The 23,324-nt window shown below is 44.2% G+C and overlaps 1 protein-coding gene across 1 annotated transcript; it reads left to right on the top strand.

Annotated features, from left to right (window-relative positions):
• Positions 1-7,166: 7,166 nt before the first annotated feature.
• hsdl2 (hydroxysteroid dehydrogenase like 2) lies at positions 7,167-22,968 on the top strand. The gene is made up of 10 exons (XM_036936743.2): positions 7,167-7,446; positions 9,012-9,175; positions 9,348-9,446; positions 10,284-10,398; positions 16,672-16,775; positions 17,101-17,199; positions 17,435-17,629; positions 18,895-19,104; positions 21,768-21,896; positions 22,261-22,968. Exons 1-10 carry the CDS (start codon positions 7,430-7,432, stop codon positions 22,371-22,373), a joined length of 1,245 nt encoding a protein of 414 aa, XP_036792638.2. The 5' UTR covers positions 7,167-7,429; the 3' UTR covers positions 22,374-22,968.
• Positions 22,969-23,324: the final 356 nt, after the last annotated feature.

Here is a 23,324-nt window from a genome sequence, read left to right as displayed (position 1 = left end):
GCATACTTAAATTCACACAGGACACCGGATAGGACAGGAGAAGTACTCCAGATATAACAAACTGACCCTAGCCCCCCGACACATAAACTACTGCAGCATAAATACTGGAGGCTGAGACAGGAGGGGTCAGGAGACACTGTGGCCCCATCCGATGACACCCCCGGACAGGGCCAAACAGGAAGGATATAACCCCACCCACTTTTCCAAAGCACAGCCCCCACACCACTAGAGGGATATCGTCAACCACCAACTTACCATCCTGAGACAAGGTCAAGTATAGCCCACAAAGATCTCCGCCACGGCACAACCCAAGGGGGGGGGGGGCAACCCAGACAAATAAGCCTGTAATATACATTTATATAATAAGCCTGTAATGAGTCTGTAGTATACATGTATATAAGCCTGTAATGAGTCTGTAATATACATTATATAAGCCTGTAATGAGTCTGTAATATACATTATATAAGCCTGTAATGAGTCTGTAATATACATTATATAAGCCTGTAATGAGTCTGTAATATACATGTATATAAGCCTGTAATGAGTCTGTAATATACATGTATATAAGCCTGTAATGAGTCTGTAATATACATGTATATAAGCCTGTAATGAGTCTGTAATATACATGTATATAAGCCTGTAATGAGTCTGTAGTACACATTATGTAAGCCTGTAATGAGTCTGTAATATACATTATATAAGCCTGTAATATACACGTATATAAGCCTGTAATGAGTCTGTAGTACACACTATATAAGCCTGTAATATACACGTATATAAGCCTGTAATGAGTCTGTAGTACACATTATATAAGCCTGTAATATACACGTATATAAGCCTGTAATGAGTCTGTAGTATACATTATATAAGCCTGTAATATACACGTATATAAGCCTGTAATAGACAGGTATAGAAGCCTGTAAAATGTCCATAATATACACGTATATAAGCCTGTAATGAGTCTGTAGTATACATTATATAAGCCTGTAATATACACGTATATAAGCCTGTAATAGACAGGCACATAAGCCTGTAATATGTCCATAATTGTACACTTATATAAGCCTAAAATAAGCCTGTAATATACATGTATATAAGATAATAAAGGGATAATAAACATATCCTGGCCTGTTTCTTCTATCATAGGTTGTTACTAACAGTGATCTTGCTATCGTCTGTGTGGCTCACACACACACACACACACACACACACACACACACACAAACACACACACAAACAAACAGACAGTCAACGATAAACATTAATTGGAGTATGTGTCAACCATTTACTACGACATTTAGTCCCTGGATTATAGGCTGTAGAGCTTTACATCAGATGACTGCATTCCTAGTGCAAAATCCCATCTCTGTTTTCCTCCATGTCAACAGTTGTTTGATCACGGTTCTATCCATGCAGCACAAGTGAGCACTGAAGCATGTAGAAACTTGTTGCTCCAGTCTGACTGGACATACTGGAGTTTTGTAAACACGTCCAATGAGAGCCCAACTTCAATACAAAGGGAAAGCTAGAAGTTCCAAATGTTATGCTGCCTCGCTCTCTTTCTCTCTCTCTCATCCCGTGTGTGACCCATATCACATGTCACTACAAGACCATGTGACATTCATCGACCAGTAATCTGAGGAATAGCATTACTTGTATAGCTCTGAAAATATATGATTTATTCAGGCTGTAGCCTGCCCTACAGGATATCTCTTCCATGAGTTGTTCTATAAACATTAGCATACAACCCCCAGCAGAGGGACACAGTGTTGAATGCTTCCTTGTTTCTGGCGGCTGATAGCCTATAAGCTTTTCTGATTCATTCCTATTTAAAACTGGATCTATTGTTCGCATCCCAGAGCCGACAAGGTGACAAATCTGGATAAGCCCGTTCTGATCACTAAATGACCTACGACTAAAATATAAATACAAATGGTAACACATTAATAAACAGTTATGGCTCAAATTAAGGGGTGGGGGGTTGAAATGTACACAATAGTTACGGGAGGAAAATGGGGTGAGGGTCATGCTTTTAACATTTCAGTCAGGAGGAGGGTTAGTACTTTCTTTCTTTTTTTGTTCAATTGATCCCGGGGAGGGTTATGCAATTTGTAATCAATTAAATGTCTTATCAAGGTTTGAAAATGAGTCGCTTATTATAGTATCTCATGTGTGCCTGAGGATGCCATAAATACCCGATTATCTGCTGGCGCGCAATATCAAGTGCGCCTAGTGTCGTCTCAATAAAATGTTCCATCCACTAGGCTACCAATTATTGGGAGCATCTTGTTACCACAGGCCATTGGAATACATTGAGCTCGTTGACAAAACAGACCAGGGAACGCCTATTCACAACAAGATTTGCGGCGAGTCTGTGTAAATGATGTGGTTATATTGGAGACAGGTTTATAGCAGTGAATGTCGTCCGGTGCTTAATTTGAACCGGATCCGATCAGAAATAGGATCCGGCACCTCTCCGTTTTGGACTGTTTTATTCCAGAACCTATTTGGCCGGATCCGGTACGTTAATAAACGCGATCAAAGTTAATTTGAGTTGCCTCTCCATTAATTCTCCTGCACCCCACAAATAACCGTAATGTGAAAAAGTAGCCCGGGCCTAATATTCTAAGAGTTGATTTGGTTTGGACCGTTATGGTTTGCGCAACAGTGTAACACCTATGTTTGAGATCAACGTATGACTGTGGCTGTGTGAGAAGCGCGCCTTTATCTCTCATATAACTAGAATGAGATTCACTTTCTATAGTCTCTCTCCCTCTCTCTGCTCTGATAGACGTGAACCTGCAACTCTAATCTCTCCAACGTTGCACTTCATAATTTATTTCCTTATAGAATCATACCAACATGAAGGGTTCTGAACTAACTGCAGCACCTCTGATAAATTGAAATACATTTCCCAACGTTCTAGAATTAATTCAGAATAGCCTACTACACCACGAAAAGGCCTATAATTTAGCCACAGAGGATCAATAGCTTCGGGAACGCGAGGCAAATCTGTCAGTGAAAACACAGCACGCAGACATCACATATTTCAAACCCATTATAAACCCCTGTGAAGAGTAGCTGCTGCCTTGGCAGGAACTATTGGGGATCCTTAATAAATACACTTACTGGGAAATCATCATTTTCATATGTGATTTTTTAAATATGTTGACGCAATTACATGTGCTTACCTCGGTGCGGCACAGCCTCAACTATGTGAGACTTAATGTGCGCCCGCAAACTGGCATAGTGTCGGGGCTGGCAGAAAGAGCAATGGCACTGGGATAAAACCATGCGGCCATCAGCAGCTTTAAAAACTGTGATATGCTGTAAAACACAAACATAAATGACACATAGTTTAGTAAGATAGTTAGCTAGTTAGTTAGATGCGTCGATAACGTTAGTTAAGAATTGCTCACAGAAAACAGGACTCTCAGTGATGATATAGCTACTTTAACTGGATAGGTTAACTAACTTAACTAACTAGCTTGGTAGATTATTTTTTATATATTTATTTTTTATTTCACCTTTATTTAATTATTTAACCAGGGAGGCCAGTTGAGTACAAGTTGTCATTTACAACTGCGACCTGGCCAAGTTAAAGCAAAGCAGTGCGACACAAACAACAACACAGAGTTACACATAAACAAACATACAGTCAATAACACAAAAGAAAAATAGAAAAATCTATGTACAATGTGCCACGTTAATTATAGCCACGTTAGTGTTAGACAGAAATAAAAAGCTAGTATACATCTATGAAGAACTTACGTAGCTACACCAAAGACACAGCTCAATGTGAATGGCAAAATGTTAGCCTACAGGAAATTCCTCAGAAAGTTTGAAAACACAGCAGCCACGCAGAACGGTCTTGAGTGGCAACACATTCGCCGAATTAGCTGATCCACTTTCCATACACCCACTTCGGTTGATCCTCCCACTTCTATTGACACGCCCACTCCCAGAAACTCAAGGTTTGCAGTTACCCATGGCACGAATTATAGCATCACGTAAAGATCTGTCCATCTGCGCAACGCGCTCGAAATAACGACAACCTTGACCGTTCCCACTATTTGTGTTGACAATGGCGGTGTTCTAGAGGATCAAAACCGTAATGTATCATAGTTAAATTGTGACTGACCGATGTACAAATAATAATGAAAAGTTATTTATGATGTAAGATTCTTTGTAGATCAGTCTGCAGTCGCCTGCAATGCTGAACAAGCCCACTGGTTGATAGTGGCAGGACACAAAGAGCCGGGATCGAGAAGAATGTTGTGTGCAAAATCCCAGACCAGATTACCATGAAAGAAACCAAGTGTTGTAGAGGAGCCCAAAATGTCCACAAAGGAGAGAGAAGGTACACTGTATATACAAAAGTATGTGGACACCCCTTCAAATGAGTGGATTTGGCTATATCAGCCACAACCCGTTGCTGACAGGTGTATAAAATCGAGCACACCACCATGCGATCTCCATAGACAAACATTGGCAGTAGAATGGCCTTACTGAAGAGCTCAGTGACTTTCAACGTGGCACCGTCATAGGATGCCACCTTTCCAACAAGTCAGTTTGTCAAATGTCCAACCTGCTAGAGCTGCCACGGTCAACTAGTAAGGCCTTTTATTGTGAAGTGGAAACGTCTAGGAGCAACAATCTCAGCCGCCACAAAGTGGTAGGCCACACAAGCTCACAGAACGGGACCTAAAAATCATCTTTCCTCAGTTGCAACACTCACTAGTGAGTTCCAAACTGCCTCTGGAAGCAATGTCATGGGTTTCCATGGCCGAGCAGCCGCACACAAGCCTAAAATCACCAATGCCAAGCGTTGGCTGGAGTGTTGTAAAGCTCACCACCATTGGACTCTGGAGCAGTGGAAACGGGTTCTCTGGAGTGATGAATCACACTTCACCATCTGGCAGTCCGACAGGCAAATGTGGGTTTGGCGGCTGCCAGAAAACGCTACCTGCCCCAATGCATAGTGCCGACTGTAAAGTTTGGTGGAGCAGGAATAATGGTCTGGGGCTGTTTTTCATGGTTCGGGTTAGAACCCTGAGTTCCAGTGAAGGGAAATCTTAACGCTACAGAATACAATGACATTCTAGATGATTCTGTGCTTCCAACTTTGTTGTAACAGTTTGGGGAAGGTATCCCTGGATGCACAAAACAAGGTCCCTACAGAAGTGGTTTGTTGAGATCGGTGTGGAAGAACTTGACTGGCCTGCACAGAGCGCTGACCTCAACCCCATCGAACATCTTTGGGTTGAATTGGAACACCGTCTGCGAGCCAGGCCTAATTGCCCAACATCAGTGCCCGACCTCATTAATGCTCTTGTTGCTGAATGGAAGCAAGTGCCCGCAGCAATGTTCCAAAATCTAGTGGAAAGCCTTCCCAGAAGAGTGTAGGTTGTTATAGCAGCAATGTTCTAACATCTAGTGGAAAGCCTTCCCAGAAGAGTGGAGGCTGTTATAGCAGCCATGTTCCAACATCTAGTGGAAAGCCTTCCCAGAAGAGTGGAGGCTGTTATAGCAGCAAAGGGGGGGGGGGGGGGGGGGCAACTCCATATTAATGCCCATGATTATGGAATGAGATGTAGGACGAGCAGGTGTCACATACTTTTGGTCATGTCGTGTAGATTTTCCATTCAATTTGTTTTGCTTTTTGGATACCAAAATTGTGCTGGATGATTTAGCATAGCGATAGCTTGCTAGCTTTCAAATGCTAGCTAGGTAGCTAGCTAGCCAACTAAATGCTAAATCGTCCAGCAGAATACCAAAAACGAGCTAGCTAACTGGCCCATAAGGAAAATTGGCCTTATAAAGTGCCTTCGGAAAGTATTTAGACGCCTTAACTTTTTCCACATTTTGTTAAATCACAGCCCTGTTTAAAAATGGATTAAATTGTTTATTTTTCCCCCATCAATCTACACATAATACCCAATAATGACAAAGCAAAAACAGGGTTTTAGACATGTTTGCTCATTTTTTTTTTTTTTAATTAACTGAAATATGACATTTGCATAAGTATTCAGACCCTTTACGCAGTACTTTGTTGAAGCACCTTTGGCAGCGATTACAGCCTCAAGTCTTCTTGGGTATGAAGCTACAAGCTTGGCACATCTGTATTTGGGGAGTTTCTCCCATTCTTCTCTGCAGATCCTCTCAAACTCTGTCAGGTTGTATGGGGAGATATTTTCAGGTCTCTCCAGAGATGTTCGATCTGGTTCAAGTCCGGGCACTGGCTAGGCCACTCAAGGACATTCAGAAACTTGTCCCGAAGCCACTTCTGCGTTGTCCTGTTGGAAGGTAAACCTTCGCCCCAGTCTGAGGTCCTAAGCACTCTGGAGCAGGTTTTCATCAAGGATCTCTCTGTACTTTGCTCCGTTCATCTCTTCCTCAATTCTGACTAGTCTCCCAGTCCCTGCCACTGAAAAACATCCCCACAGCATGATGCTGCCACCACCATGCCTCACCGTAGGGATGGTGTCAGGTTTCCTCCAGACGTGACGCTTGACATTCAGGCCAAAGAGTTCAATCTTGGTTTCATCAGACCAGAGAATCTTGTTTCTCATGGTCTGAGAGTCTTTAGGTGCCTTTTGGCTAACACCAAGTGGGCTGTCATGAGCCTTTTACTGAGGAGTGGCTTCCTTCTGGCCACTCTACCATCTACCATAAAGGCCTAATTTGTGGAGTGCTGCAGAGATGGTTATCTTTCTTGAAGGTTCTCCCATCTTCACAGTGGAACTCTGGAGCTCTATCAGAGTGACCATCGGGTTCTTTGTCACTGACTCCCTGACCAAGGCCCTTCTCCCCCGATTGCTCAGTTTGGCCTGGTGGCCAGCTCTACGAAGTCTTGGTGGTTCCAACTTCTTGCATTTAAGAATGATGGAGGCCACTTTGTTCTTGGGGACCTTCAATGCTGCAGAAATGTTTTGGTAAAAATGTCTAAAAACCTGTTTTCCCTTTGTCATTATGAGAATATTGTGTGTAGATTGCTCATTTTTAAAATGTATTTGACACATTTTAGAATAAGGCTAACGTAACAAAATGTTGAAAAAGTCAAGGGATCTGAGTATTTTCCGAAGGCACTTGTAGGTGTTAGGGTTGGTTGTTGGTGCAATTATTAGAATTTCTCTCTTTTTATTTTTGTATCACAAATGTACCGTGATTGAACATACACTATCGCACAGTAGGTGGCGGCATGCACAAACACAATGGGCGAACGCCAAGATACCAAAGAAGAAGAACATCTCTAACTGGGGTAAAGGCCACTTCGGCTGCTTTCATCCGTTGGTCACATTGTTTCCGGATCGTTTTTTATTTTTATAGCAAAGTTGGAAACTGGACTTGCTTCTGAACTGACTTGAATCGTCCGTTCACATTCTCTGCGTTTAAAAACATATCTGTAAGAGAAATCAGACGTTTCAGAATGTTGCAAAACACAGGGTAAGTAACGTCAGCTAGCTTGCTAACGTTAGCCTCTTGGCTACATAACATACTATATAGTTGTCTACTTTTCTCCTTCAAGCTTTTCGTAAGTGGTTGATTACTTGCATCTAACCAATTAGCTAAGCTGTAAGAGAAACATTTTTCGACGAGCATTGCGAAATACATTTTGTCCAGAAATTGTAACATAAACTGTGTTGAAATGTTAGCTAGCCAGGGTTAGCTTGTAAACAGTTGTAAATGAGAACTTGTTCTCAACTCGACTATCTGGTTAAATAAAGGTGAAATAAAAATAAATAAATAAATACAAATAAAAAAATCAAGTCATCTGGCTACGATAAAGAAAGTGAGTGAGTTGTCAGTGAACTTTGCTGTTTGTCTTTCACACACATCTGTACATATCACCGTTACAATGTGTACCTACTAGTTATGTAACTATATATTTCAAACAGCTAGACTTAGATTTGTTAGTCTTTTGACTGGTTGTAAACTTAGCAGGCATTGTGTCATGTAGGTGAATGCCTAGGTAAATAAAATAAGAATGTCACAAAGACCTGATGGGGGAATGGAGATTCAGGCTAAAGGTCACCGGAGTGTAACAGCCAACCAATGAGTGACCTCTATCTCACACCACGGTCACAACATCGCGAGACTTCCAGGTACGACTGGTCAGGGATTTGAGAAGTCGGTGAAATAATTGAAAAATTCATCCTTAGTCGTTCATTTTCTCTCAATCTAAAGGCACAACCTAGATTCGTGGCAATGTCTTAAGTAGTTGAACATGTTATTACCCCCCAAACTCGTGAAAGTGACCAACTGACATTTTTAATATGTAAAAAAAAAAAAAAAAAAACGTTATTTATCGAATGAGTGTCTTTTGATTTTTGACGGCCAGCCGTTCTGTTGCGAGACGGACCTTTTAGGTGTTTCTACGCCTGAGTTCAGCGAGCCAAAAGTCGCCATGACACCGCCTACAACTGTGATCAGAGGATTTCTATTGGAGAAGCAGTTTTAGCCTGTCTTTGATAACACCAACTCATACTTTAATGAATGGCCTCTTGTCATATTATGCCAAAGTGATCCTGTCCTTGAGTATTAGCCAATCTCTTTGTGTTGTCGTGCCAACTCCTTTTCTGTCATTGTCAAGACCCTTTTTAATTTATATATATATTTATGTGTATATATAATTTTTCTTCATGTTTGGCAAACAGACGGGCACTCAGCCAACTTGAATCAAATGAATTAATTGTGTTAAATTCAGGTAAATGGAACTGAACCCAACCCTGGTAGACTCTTGATAGTTCCACATATTGCTTTTGTAACAGTAAAACTTCAGTCCGTCCCCTCGCCCGTCGGTTACACTTTCACTAATTGAGGAGACAAAGATGGAATTATCTCTTGATTGGATGATGCCACCTCCCTGAAGGTGTTCTGTATGGATTTTTTGCTCTATCTTATAATTTCTTACATCCTGACCTAATGCACAATGTAGTGGCAGCAGCAGTCCTCCTGAACCTAGCCCATCCTGCCGAACAACCTATTCCTTTGTCGTGTGTGAATTACAGAAAGCTAGCGGGGAAAACCCTGTTCATTACAGGGGCAAGTCGTGGTATTGGGAAAGCCATCGCACTCAAAGCTGCTAAGGACGGTGCCAATGTTGTCATAGCTGCTAAAACAGCACAAGCCCACCCCAAACTACCCGGAACCATCTACACCGCTGCAGAAGAAAGTGAGTACAGTTCGACTTTACCTTTTTTTCTGGCTTAAACCACATGTAACTTTCTGTCTTTTCACCATTTAGTCCCTCCCAGTTTACCAGGAATTCTTGAGCTTCTTGACTTCTGAATGATGTGATAATAAGTACATTGGTACGTGCTGCTTATCCCTGTGCGTGTTGCTAGTCGAGGCATTGGGAGGCAGAGCGTTGCCTTGTATCGTAGACGTCAGAGATGAGAAGCAGATTGGCGAGGCAGTGGAACAGGCCGTGCAGAAGTTTGGAGGTGAGCAGCAATGAGACTTTACACCCCAAATGAAGGGAAAAAGCACAGAATAACCAAGCGCATTAGTAAATTAGACCGTGTTTAATATTGGTTAACGCACAACTAAAGTATTGCTCTCGAGTAGCGCGGAAGGCACTGCATCACAGTGCTAGAAGCGTCACTACAGAGCCTGGTTCGATCCTGGGCTGTATCACAACCGGCCGTGATCGGGAGTCCCAGAGGTCGGTGCACAATTGGCCCAGCGTCGTCCGGGTTACGGTTTGGCCGGTGTAGGCCTGTCATTGTAAATAATAATTTTTTTCTTATCTGGCTTAACTAGTTAAATAAAAGGTTAAATAAATAAAATATTGCATAATTGGTGGGCTGCTCCATTAAGTTCTGTGTCCATTTGGGTTAGAAGGGAAACCAGGAGAACCAGAACCACTAGAACCAGGAGCTCCACCTTCTCTCTTTGCAAATTACGGGCCAAATGCCCCCCCCCCCCTTCCAAAATTCAAAAGATACTAACACCTGCGAATAAAACATCTAAAAAAACTCAAATTCCGGAACTACTGCTGCTTGTTAGCTAACACATTCTGTTCTTTCCTGACAGATTCTACTGTATCAGTTATGTTTACGTTGATCTGTCCACGAGATTAAACTGTGCTTATCTCTTCCATTTTTTTTCCATTTTTTTTTTTTTATGTGGATTTAGGCGTATAGCTGGATCTACACAAACAATGTCATTGAACGTCATTTCGTCTTGAAATTAGTCTACTTTTGAGATCTGAAAACATCTGACAAGACTTTTTAATTTATAAGTGAAGTGTCCCTTTTTTAACATATGTCTGTATCCAGGTATTGATATCCTGGTGAACAATGCCAGTGCCATTAATTTGACGGGAACCCTGGAGACACCCATGAAGAAAGTGGACCTCATGTTGGGCGTCAACCTCAGAGGGACCTATCTGACGTGAGTGAATGAATACATACTAACAAACAGGATGGTCAACTAGGCCGTCATCTATGCCACAGTTTGATTGTGTGCTATATTGCATTCTTGATTTATTCTAGAAAACTCTCTAAGCATTGGTATTGGTCGCCTAGCAGTTAGGAGCGAGCCAGCAACCCGTTGCCAGTTTGGTCGTCTAGCAGTTAGGAGCGAGCCAGCAACCCGTTGCCAGTTTGGTCGCCTAGCAGTTAGGAGCGAGCCAGCAACCCGTTGCCAGTTTGGTCGTCTAGCAGTTAGGAGCGAGCCAGCAACCCGTTGCCAGTTTGGTCGTCTAGCAGTTAGGAGCGAGCCAGCAACCCGTTGCCAGTTTGGTCGTCTAGCAGTTAGGAGCGAGCCAGCAACCCGTTGCCAGTTTGGTCGTCTAGCAGTTAGGAGCGAGCCAGCAACCCGTTGCCAGTTTGAATCCCGGGTCTGATGGGGAAGATCTGGTGGGAAATGAGCTGGCAACTGGAGGGTTACTGGTATCAAATCCTAGATGTCGCCCCCCCCCCCCACACACGCACAACAACTGTTCCATGGGAGCAGAAATGTGGGTTGGGACCTTGAAGAATACGGTGATCTAAACGTTAAGAAGTCATTGTTTATTCATCACTATTTCATGCCAGCAGGTGGCAGTATAAACTTAGCTGCAATGTGCTGACTACCTTCTGTAATACAGGGCCGTCAGCTGACTACCTTCTGTAATACAGGGCCGTCAGCTGACTACCTTCTGTAATACAGGGCCGCCAGCTGACTACCTTCTGTAATACAGGGCCGCCAGCTGACTACCTTCTGTAATACAGGGCCGTCAGCTGACTACCTTCTGTAATACAGGGCCGTCAGCTGACTACCTTCTGTAATACAGGGCCGTCAGCTGACTACCTTCTGTAATACAGGGCCGTCAGCTGACTACCTTCTGTAATACAGGGCCGCCAGCTGACTACCTTCTGTAATACAGGGCCGCCAGCTGACTACCTTCTGTAATACAGGGCCGCCAGCTGACTACCTTCTGTAATACAGGGCCGCCAGCTGACTACCTTCTGTAATACAGGGCCGTCAGCTGACAACCTTCTGTAATACAGGGCCGCCAGCTGACTACCTTCTGTAATACAGGGCCGCCAGCTGACTACCTTCTGTAATACAGGGCCGCCAGCTGACTACCTTCTGTAATACAGGGCCTTCAGCTGACTACCTTCTGTAATACAGGGCCGTCAGCTGACTACCTTCTGTAATACAGGGCCGTCAGCTGACTACCTTCTGTAATACAGGGCCGTCAGCTGACTACCTTCTGTAATACAGGGCCGTCAGCTGACTACCTTCTGTAATACAGGGCCGCCAGCTGACTACCTTCTGTAATACAGGGCCGTCAGCTGACTACCTTCTGTAATACAGGGCTGTCAGCTGACTCGCTTTTGTAGGAGTCAGAAAGGAAAATAATCTTTCCATAAACCCTTCAAATAATAATAACTTCAAAACGACTGTTTATGCATTGGTTGTATTACCAACATAAATGATAATGCACAATAACATCACAATCTCAAAATAATATCTTACATTCACTTGTAAATGTCCCGTACCTCGGGCATAAAAAATATTGTCCCGCCCGGTAAATGACTGAGTGAAACCAACTGACCTCAGTCACGCAATAAATACATGTGTAAAACTGGTCTCATTCATACAATCAGATTGTTATAAACATTATCAGTAATGTCAGTAAATCTTCACCTGCAACTAAACACTATAAACCAACATGGTGTAAATCACAATAAAACAAATGAAATACCGTCTGGAGGGGGAAAAAAGGTTGTGGGGACAGTCAGTCCATCCCATCTACCAACAGATCTTCAGAGGAGTGGAGGGGGACAAAGGTTGTGGGGACAGTCAGTCCATCCCATCTACCAACAGATCTTCAGAGGAGAGGAGGGGGAAAAAGGTTGTGGGGACAGTCAGTCCATCCCATCTACCAACAGATCTTCAGAGGAGAGGAGGGGGAAAAAAGGTTGTGGGGACAGTCAGTCCATCCCATCTACCAACAGATCTTCAGAGGAGAGGAGGGGGGAAAAAAGGTTGTGGGGACAGTCAGTCCATCCCATCTACCAACAGATCTTCAGAGGAGAGGAGGGGGGAAAAAAGGTTGTGGGGACAGTCAGTCCATCCCATCTACCAACAGATCTTCAGAGGAGAGGAGAGGAGGGGGGAAAAGGTTGTGGGGACAGTCAGTCCATCCCATCTACCAACAGATCTTCAGAGGAGAGGAGGGGGGAAAAGGTTGTGGGGACAGTCAGTCCATCCCATCTACCAACAGATCTTCAGAGGAGAGGAGGGGGGAAAAAAGGTTGTGGGGACAGTCAGTCCATCCCATCTACCAACAGATCTTCAGAGGAGAGGAGGGGGGAAAAAAGGTTGTGGGGACAGTCAGTCCATCCCATCTACCAACAGATCTTCAGAGGAGAGGAGGGGGGAAAAAAGGTTGTGGGGACAGTCAGTCCATCCCATCTACCAACAGATCTTCAGAGGAGAGGAGGGGGGAAAAAAGGTTGTGGGGACAGTCAGTCCATCCCATCTACCAACAGATCTTCAGAGGAGAGGAGGGGGGAAAAGGTTGTGGGGACAGTCAGTCCATCCCATCTACCAACAGATCTTCAGAGGAGAGGAGGGGGGAAAAAAGGTTGTGGGGACAGTCAGTCCATCCCATCTACCAACAGATCTTCAGAGGAGAGGAGGGGGAAAAAGGTTGTGGGGAAAGTCAGTCCATCCCATCTACCAACAGATCTTGAGAGGAGGGGGGAAAAAGGTTGTAGTCAGTGGGGACAGTCAGTCCATCCCATCTACCAACAGATCTTCAGAGGAGAGGAGGGGGAAAAAGGTTGTGGGGACAGTCAGTCCATCCCATCTACCAACAGCTCTTCAGAGGAGAGAGGCCACAGCGGAGACCAACGGAGATAAGTAGTCCAACAGTAGAAATGAGTAGATCCTTTTAACTCTTGCAACACAACTATATAACCTTTTTTAAATACAAAACAACAGAGTAAAGGAGCTTTGGAACTGAGGGTTGAGACTTCCTCATTCGCACCACTGTCACCCCAAACTTTTGCTCATCTGATGCTGGCTTTTTAATAGGGAATTGAAGGGAAAGCACCCCATCGGGAGGAGAAGCACTGAGACGGTTTAGACAAATTCAGGGCCGTCACACACACACACCACTTCCCTTGGAAAAAGCCAACCAATGCCACGGAAGGTACATATTGGTCTGGGAAACTGAGAAAAGTCTCCTCACTTTTACTCCTCTATGATATTCATGACTTTGCTGTGTTCACTCTCATCAGCTGAGGGGTAACGGACCTTAACGTGTGAGATGTCGTCTGGGAATCCGAGAAACACATCCATCACTTTCTTCTTCAAATATATTCAGGACCTTGCGCCGTTCAATCTCCTCCAATTCCTCGGCTAAGGGGTAACAAGCCTTAAGGTAAACTGTAGAGTACGCTATTTCCCAAGAGTTTATCTATTTTTTCGTTGCTGTCTATTTACCATCACAAACCGATGCAGGCATGAAGACCGCACTCAACAAGCTGTATAAGGCCATAAACAAACGAGAATGCTCACCGAGAAGCGACGCTCCTAGTGACTTGAATGTAGAGGGACTTAAATCCGTTTGACATCATTTCTACCAGCATGTCACGTGCAACCAGAATAAAAATAAATACATCTCTGGACCGCCTTTACTCCACACACAGAGACGCATACAAAGCTCTCCCTCGCCCTCCATTTGGCAAATCTGACCATAATTCTGCCCTCCTAATTCCTGCTAACAAGTAAAAACTCAAGCAGGAAGCACCAGCTCAATACAGAAGTTGTCCGATGACCAGATGCTAAACTACAGGACTGTTTTGCTAGCACAGACTGGAATATGTTCCAGGATTCTTCCGATGGCATTGAGGAGTACACCACATCAGTCATCGGCTTCATCAGTAAGTGCATCGATGACGTCGTCCCCACAGTGACCGTACGTACATACGGCGCACAATTGGTCCCATCGTCGTCCGGGTTTGGCCGGTATAGGCCTTCATTGTAAATAATAATTTGTTCTTATTAACTGACTTGTCTAGTTAAAGGTGACATATATGTTCATTTAAAAAATGTACTATAGCATGCAGAGTCTGGAGTAACCTGCTATAGCAACATGTCCAAGGGTCCTCTGAGGGGACGACGCCGGTTCAGCTCTGCAGATCTTTCACCTCCTTCCACAGCTTCTCATTGTGCAGCGTGTAGGATGACCTGTTGTCCAGGATGGTTCTTCCTGTCCACGGGCCTATGGACAGGGGTAACACCAGCTTGTGCGGTATTGGCTGAAAGGTTTTGCGTATTCAGGGACTCTTGGGGTTTCAGCTCTGGTCAGAGGAGGATGATCGTTCTTGTGATGGGAGTTAGGTGTGTTGACTTGTTGCACGGTTTGTGGTTTCTGGAGGGGTTTACCGTACTCGATGCTGATTTGGACCTGTAGCCGGAGAATGTTCCTCTTTGCTACAGGTCCAACAGAACGGTGGAGGGGTCTTGGCTGGAGACTCTCTGGCCGTGGTTCATGGTCTAGCATGGGTGTCTGTTTCTTTCTCTGTTCATATTGCTGTTGACATCCTCTACCCTTCTCAAACTGCTGTCCCAGTCTAACCAGTCTGACTCTTTCTCTGAGTTGACTGGCCGGTAGTGGAATGATGTTCTTCAAGATCAATTTAATGACCTCTTCCTCCTCAGTGCCAGGTTACCACCGTCGGCACAGGGAGTGGTAACTGTATGCAAAGTCACCAATACTCCCTCTCTCTCGCTCTCTCTCTGTCCTTGCACTTAATTCCTTGACTTTTTCCACATTTTGTTACGTTACAGCCTTATTCTAAAAATAATATTTTAAAAATCCCCCTCATTAATCTACACACAATACCCCATAATGACAAAGCATAAACAGGTTTTCAGACATGTTGATTTTAGTGTGTATATAATAAAAATGACATTTGCATAAGTATTCAGACCTTTACTCAGTACTTCGAGAGGGTTTCATTCGACGAAGAAGCCTTTCTGAAAAATGTATTTTTGACTTGTTGTTTTGCCAGGTCTCTAAGCTGTTGTTTTGCCAGGTCTCTAAGCTGTTGTTTTGCCAGGTCTCTAAGCGGTTGTTTTTACCAGGTCTCTAAGCTGTTGTTTTGCCAGGTGTCTAAGCTGTTGTTTTGCCAGGTCTCTAAGCTGTTGTTTTGCCAGGTCTCTAAGCTGTTGTTTTGCCAGGTCTCTAAGGTGTTGTTTTGCCAGGTCTCTAAGCTGTTGTTTTGCCAGGTCTCTAAGCTGTTGTTTTGCCAGGTCTCTAAGCTGTTGTTTTGCCAGGTCTCTAAAGCTGTTGTTTTGCCAGGTCTCTAAAGCTGTTGTTTTGCCAGGTCTCTAAGCTGTTGTTTTGCCAGGTCTCTAAGCTGTTGTTTTGCCAGGTCTCTAAGCTGTTGTTTTGCCAGGTCTCTAAGCTGTTGTTTTGCCAGGTCTCTAAGCTGTTGTTTTGCCAGGTCTCTAAGCTGTTGTTTTGCCAGGTCTCTAAGCTGTTGTTTTGCCAGGTCTCTAAGCTGTTGTTTTGCCAGGTCTCTAAGCTGTTGTTTTGCCAGGTCTCTAAGCTGTTGTTTTGCCAGGTCTCTAAGCTGTTGTTTTGCCAGGTCTCTAAAGCTGTTGTTTTGCCAGGTCTCTAAAGCTGTTGTTTTGCCAGGTCTCTAAGCTGTTGTTTTGCCAGGTCTCTAAAGCTGTTGTTTTGCCAGGTCTCTAAAGCTGTTGTTTTGCCAGGTCTCTAAAGCTGTTGTTTTGCCAGGTCTCTAAAGCTGTTGTTTTGCCAGGTCTCTAAAGCTGTTGTTTTGCCAGGTCTCTAAAGCTGTTGTTTTGCCAGGTCTCTAAAGCTGTTGTTTTGCCAGGTCTCTAAAGCTGTTGTTTTGCCAGGTCTCTAAAGCTGTTGTTTTGCCAGGTCTCTAAAGCTGTTGTTTTGCCAGGTCTCTAAAGCTGTTGTTTTGCCAGGTCTCTAAAGCTGTTGTTTTGCCAGGTCTCTAAAGCTGTTGTTTTGCCAGGTCTCTAAAGCTGTTGTTTTGCCAGGTCTCTAAAGCTGTTGTTTTGCCAGGTCTCTAAAGCTGTTGTTTTGCCAGGTCTCTAAAGCTGTTGTTTTGCCAGGTCTCTAAAGCTGTTGTTTTGCCAGGTCTCTAAGCTGTGTTTTCCCAGGTCTCTAAGCTGTTTTTTCCCCAGGTCTAAGCTGTGCATCCCACATCTGTTGAAGAGTAAGAACCCTCACATCCTGAACCTCAGCCCCCCGCTTAACCTGAACCCCATCTGGTTCAAAAACCACACAGGTAAGGAAGGCTTCACCCGCTGTTTGTCTTAAGCATCAGTCCTTTTTACCCAAAGTGTGCACTTCCCTTCACTGATTTTAAAAAGAAAATGGCTTCTATAAGAAATATGATGGAAACTCCCTCTAGCACCTGCCTCCACCAATCCAATGCTTTTTTGATTTTTGTGGATAGTAGTGAACAAGTTGAGGAGAAAGGAGAGATTGTTGGGACCGTACCCTCTCTGTTTGCTATGCACCGAGAAAGATTTTGTTTTCAAATCACTGACTTGTGTTTTTAACCTGTTCTTTGTTGTTGTTGTTGTTCTTGTTGATGGTTTCCCTTTTAGCGTACACAATGGCCAAGTATGGCATGTCCATGTGTGTTCTGGGCATGGCCGAAGAGTTCAGAGGGTCCATCGCTGTCAATGCCTTGTGGCCTAAGACGGGTATGTGTTGAAAGATACCATACACACGGTATAACCCGTTTTAATGACCCACAGTAGACATGAGAAGACTAGTTTGTCTCTTTGTTGTCATCTGGAATCCCATCAGTTCTTTCTAAATAACTTCCCATGTGCCAATAACGTATTTTGAAGTGAAAAATAAAAATAAAATAAAACTGGTTTAATTGAAAGGAAGATGTATTTATTTTCTTAATGAATGTTGCGCCGTGTCCTCCAGCCATCCAGACTGCTGCTATGGAAATGCTAGGTGGTGCGGAGGTGGGTAAGCAGTGTCGCAACGTCGACATCATGTCAGACGCAGCCTACGCCATCCTCGGGAAGCCACGCAGCTACACCGGAAACTTCGTCATCGACGAGGAGATTCTGAAGACCGAGGGAATTAAAGACTTTGACATTTACGCCGTCGCTCCAGGTACGTGCATGGCGACGTCAGGTTTAATTAACACAGGTATAAAACAGCCTGATACAGTAATCCTTCCACTTGGATCTCTAGTGTCAATTTTAATACCCCCCCCCTAGAGTCTCTTGATGCGCTGGTGGGTCAATGTAAGTTACATAATACAGAAATCACCGTCTAAATCAGTCAGTTTTAAGATAAGAGATGTTTATTTCATTGGATGGATCTGCGGTGGAAGTTGGCCGAGCTACAGCGGTATTTGTCAGAACATCGGACATTCTGAAAATCGGCCTGGCCTATAAACTAATATGTCCTCCTCTACGACCCCCACACGTGCCACAGCCCTCGTCTGAAGGTAACCGGGTACCAGTTTTAAAGAAAATTAATGGAAGTAATGATGTAGTTTTGTGCCCCCCCCCCCAAAAAAAAGGTGTGAAATATGTGTAAAAACAATGAAACACAGTTTGTTTCCTGAGCTTTCTTATATCTCCTAGATTTCGGACTTCCAAACCTTCTTCCTTATCTATGTTTTGACTTGTCTGTCTTTGTTGCTATTTATGAATGTCCTTTCAATGTGTTTCTATGGGATTTGGTACTAAAGGCCATTCAATATTATCAAATATGTATTTTTATATATATATTTATATATTTTTAATACCTAAAGGGGTTCCTATAATTCTAAATCAAATGGCTAAATGATCAATAGTATGACCGTCTTAAAATAATTATATATGTCAGCTTATAACCTCTTCCCCTCCACCCCAACATCTTCGACTCTAGATAATGTTTTAAGGTGGTGTGGTTATGTTGTCCACAGAGGTGTGGTTATGTTGTCCACAGAGGTGTGGTTATGTTGTCCACAGAGGTGCGGTTATGTTGTCCACAGAGGTGCGGTTATGTTGTCCACAGAGGTGCGGTTATGTTGTCCACAGAGGTGCGGTTATGTTGTCCACAGAGGTGCGGTTATGTTGTCCACAGAGGTGCGGTTATGTTGCCCACAGAGGTGCGGTTATGTTGCCCACAGAGGTGCGGTTATGTTGCCCACAGAGCTGTGGTCATTAATCAAGCAGAATCATTTTTATAAAGCCGTTTTTAAACTTTTTTTTTACATCAGCAGTTGTCACATTTACCCAGACTAAAACCCCAAGAGGCAATGATGCAGACGCACGTTGACTAAGAAACGGAAAGGAGGAAACCTAAAGAGGAACCAGGCTCCGAGGGGTGGCCAGTCGTCTTCTGGCCGTACCGGGTGGTTATGCTAATAGTGTGTCTCTCCACAGGTAATGCACTGCTCCCAGACTTCTTCCTGGATGAGGCTGAGGCTCTGGTGCAGAACATGGGGGATCAGGTTGTCATCCCAGTGGTTAAGGGTGACTCACGCAACGCTGCTACCAGTGGGCCCATAGCGGAAACATTCAATATCATCAAGGGAGTCCTCAACCCTGACATTGTCAAATCCACTGGAGGAGTCTACAAATTCGACCTGTCTGGTAAGAAACTTGTTTTCAGCATTGTATGAATGTTTGTAATAGTGATTATATTCACCGTTGTTCACCTGCCAATTTATTAGGTACACAACTAGTACCGAGCCAAAGCCCTCTTTGCATCCAGAACAGCCCGAATTCTCCGGGGGAATGGATTCTACAAGGTGTCGGGGAAAAGTTCCACAGGGATGTTGGTCCATTGGACGACAGTACAATCATGCTGCCAGCAGCCCGTTCCATCTCATCCCCAAGATGCTATTGGGTTGAGGTCTGGTGACTGATCAGGCCACCAAAGTAAACTGAACTCCAGGCTCCAGGCAATGCGTTTCCACTCCTCATCGGTCCAGTGTTGGTGATCACGTGCCCACTGGAGTGAAACACGGTGTGGTCGTCTCCTGCAATAGAATGTGGTCGTCTCCTGTAATAGAATGTGGTCGTCTCCTGTAATAGAATGTGGTCGTCTCCTGTAATAGAATGTGGTCGTCTCCTGTAATAGAATGTGGTCGTCTCCTGTAATAGAATGTGGTCGTCTCCTGTAATAGAATGTGGTCGTCTCCTGTAATAGAATGTGGTCGTCTCCTGTAATAGAATGTGGTCGTCTCCTGTAATAGAATGTGGTCGTCTCCTGCAATAGAATGTGGTCGTCTCCTGCAATAGAATGTGGTCGTCTCCTGCAATAGAATGTGGTCGTCTCCTGCAATAGAATGTGGTCGTCTCCTGTAATAGAATGTGGTCGTCTCCTGCAATAGAATGTGGTCGTCTCCTGTAATAGAATGTGGTCGTCTCCTGCAATAGAATGTGGTCGTCTCCTGCAATAGAATGTGGTCGTCTCCTGCAATAGAATGTGGTCGTCTCCTGCAATAGAATGTGGTCGTCTCCTGCAATAGAATGTGGTCGTCTCCTGCAATAGAATGTGGTCGTCTCCTGCAATAGAATGTGGTCGTCTCCTGCAATAGAATGTGGTCGTCTCCTGCAATAGAATGTGGTCGTCTCCTGCAATAGAATGTGGTCGTCTCCTGCAATAGAATGTGGTCGTCTCCTGCAATAGAATGTGGTCGTCTCCTGTAATAGAATGTGGTCGTCTCCTGTAATAGAATGTGGTCGTCTCCTGCAATAGAATGTGGTCGTCTCCTGTAATAGAATGTGGTCGTCTCCTGTAATAGAATGTGGTCGTCTCCTGTAATAGAATGTGGTCGTCTCCTGCAATAGAATGTGGTCGTCTCCTGCAATAGAATGTGGTCGTCTCCTGCAATAGAATGTGGTCGTCTCCTGCAATAGAATGTGGTCGTCTCCTGCAATAGAATGTGGTCGTCTCCTGCAATAGAATGTGGTCGTCTCCTGCAATAGAATGTGGTCGTCTCCTGCAATAGAATGTGGTCGTCTCCTGCAATAGAATGTGGTCGTCTCCTGCAATAGAATGTGGTCGTCTCCTGCAATAGAATGTGGTCGTCTCCTGCAATAGAATGTGGTCGTCTCCTGCAATAGAATGTGGTCGTCTCCTGCAATAGAATGTGGTCGTCTCCTGCAATAGAATGTGGTCGTCTCCTGCAATAGAATGTGGTCGTCTCCTGCAATAGAATGTGGTCGTCTCCTGCAATAGAATGTGGTCGTCTCCTGCAATAGAATGTGGTCGTCTCCTGTAATAGAATGTGGTCGTCTCCTGTAATAGAATGTGGTCGTCTCCTGCAATAGAATGTGGTCGTCTCCTGCAATAGAATGTGGTCGTCTCCTGCAATAGAATGTGGTCGTCTCCTGCAATAGAATGTGGTCGTCTCCTGCAATAGAATGTGGTCGTCTCCTGCAATAGAATGTGGTCGTCTCCTGCAATAGAATGTGGTCGTCTCCTGCAATAGAATGTGGTCGTCTCCTGTAATAGAATGTGGTCGTCTCCTGTAATAGAATGTGGTCGTCTCCTGTAATAGAATGTGGTCGTCTCCTGTAATAGAATGTGGTCGTCTCCTGTAATAGAATGTGGTCGTCTCCTGTAATCTCCAGGCTTTTGTTCTTACCAACCAGGAAACAACTGATTTCAACTAATCCTAGACTTCAAAACATTAGTAGTTGAATCAGGTGTGTTTTTGCTTGATCCTCTGTGGATAAGAAGTCATGCAACACAACCCTGTACCCACACTGGTCCTCTGTGGATAAGAAGTCATGCAACACAACCCTGTACCCACAGGGGTCCTCTGTGGATAAGAAGCCATTCATCACTTCCCCTACTCCCCTGTTTCATCACTTCCCCTACTCCCCTGTTTCATCACTTCCCCTACTCCCCTGTTTCATCACTTCCCCTACTCCCCTGTTTCATCACTTCCTCTACTCCCCTGTTTCATCACTTCCCCTACTCCCCTGTTTCATCACTTCCCCTACTCCGCTGTTTCATCACTTCCCCTACTCCCCTGTTTCATCACTTCCTCTACTCCCCTGTCATCACTTCCTCTACTCCCCTGTTTCATCACTTCCCCTACTCCCCTGTTTCATCACTTCCCCACTCCCTTGTTTCATCACTTCCCCTACTCCCCTGTTTCATCACTTCCCTTGTTTCATTACACTCGGTGGACAACGCAGGCAACTCCGAAAGTCATTATTTTTGTGATGTTTGACTGCCCATTAGGCTCCCTCTTTAGTTGTTGTGAAGGGGAGGCTATAGTAGTGTGTCTGTGTTCCAGGTGAGCATGCAGGAGTGTGGTTCATAGACATGAAGAACGGTGGGGGCAGTGCGGGTAGTGGAGAACCCCCAGTCAAAGCTGACGTGGTCATGACCATGGACAGCGCCGACTTCACCAAGATGTTCGCAGGTCAGTGTGACTGACTGGATAGCTGGGTCGTGTTCATTGGGCACGAAACGGAGGAAAACAGACCTGAAACAGGAAGGGGAATACCTGCCACTACCTGGGTCCTATTCACCGCAGCAAACCATTTTTGCAACATTTGTTTCCTATTGAATATGACTCTAGACTGGTCCAATGAGAAACGTTTCTGTTTGCCTGATGAACACGGCCGCCGTTGCTTTTTTTTCATTAGTTATTTCTGATGTCTTTGCCACTATAGTTCTCTCTTTAGTGATACACATTGTGCCACTTTCTTCATGTTGTGGTTCTCTCTCTCGTAACATGTTGTGGTTCTCTCTCTGTCTCTCTGTCTCTCTCTCTCTCTCTCCAGGCAAACTAAAACCCACCATGGCCTTTATGTCAGGGAAGCTGATGATTAAAGGAGACATGAGCCTGGCTATCAAGATGGAGAAGATGATGTCCATGATGAAGTCTAAACTCTAAATTATAACAACGAGGAGATGCCTATTCACTACATCTGGTGCCTTCAAGACAACTGGGAACTTTGTAATATAATAAAAATTATAGTCTGACTGTTAAAAATGGTGATGGAGTGTTTCCTCCGGCGCATTGGTGCGGCTGGCTTCCGGGTTGGATGCGCGCTGTGTTAAGAAGCAGTGCGGCTTGGTTGGGTTATGTATCGGAGGACGCATGACTTTCGACCTTCGTCTCTCCCGAGCCCGTACGGGAGTTGTAGCGATGAGACAAGATAGTAGCTACTAAACCATTGGACACCACGAAATTGGGGAGAAAAAGGGGAGACAAATTCAACAACTAAAAATTGTGATGATGAGAGGTCGGAGAACTCCACGACGATGCCTGAATTTCTGAATTCAGACGTTATAGATTTACAAGTTCCGTGTTGTCTAAAATGGTACCCTGTAATAGAGGGAACCCGGGTGTCAATTTGGGAAATACCCAGAATGTCTAACGAAATGTGCCGTTTTCCATCTCTCTGAATGTGTCATAATGAACTGTCCCTCCTCCCTCTTCTTCTCCAACCATGCAGTTTTCTAATAAACCAGTTGCTCTAATTGTACTGCTGTTTCTGTTTGTCGTCGTGGCTCACATTGTTCAGTAAATCCCCGGGACACTCGGGTGCGTCTCTCTGGATAACCGCGTCAGCTGAATATCTGAAATGTAGAGTTTACAAACTAGAAGATACAGTAGAAATTAATGTTATGTCAAGTATGATTGTTACAAATATAATATGAACAGTGTCTTGGTTTGAGCAGATGAATCAATAGTATATAAAATAAAGGTTTGATTTCAATTAAATAATTAAATTAAATAATTCAATAGAACAGCAGCGGTGTGTGTGTGTGTGTGTGTGTGTGTGTGCATGCGCGTGTGTGTGTGTGCGTGTGTGTGCTTAAGGGGTGGATGTGTGGAGAG

This window comes from Oncorhynchus mykiss, chromosome 12 (assembly GCF_057628025.1).
Source record: "Oncorhynchus mykiss isolate SJ-2025 chromosome 12, ASM5762802v1, whole genome shotgun sequence".
In the NCBI taxonomy this organism is placed as follows: domain Eukaryota; kingdom Metazoa; phylum Chordata; class Actinopteri; order Salmoniformes; family Salmonidae; genus Oncorhynchus; species Oncorhynchus mykiss.
Note: the sequence above shows the minus strand (reverse complement) of the source record. Positions and strands in the feature narration are given on the sequence as shown.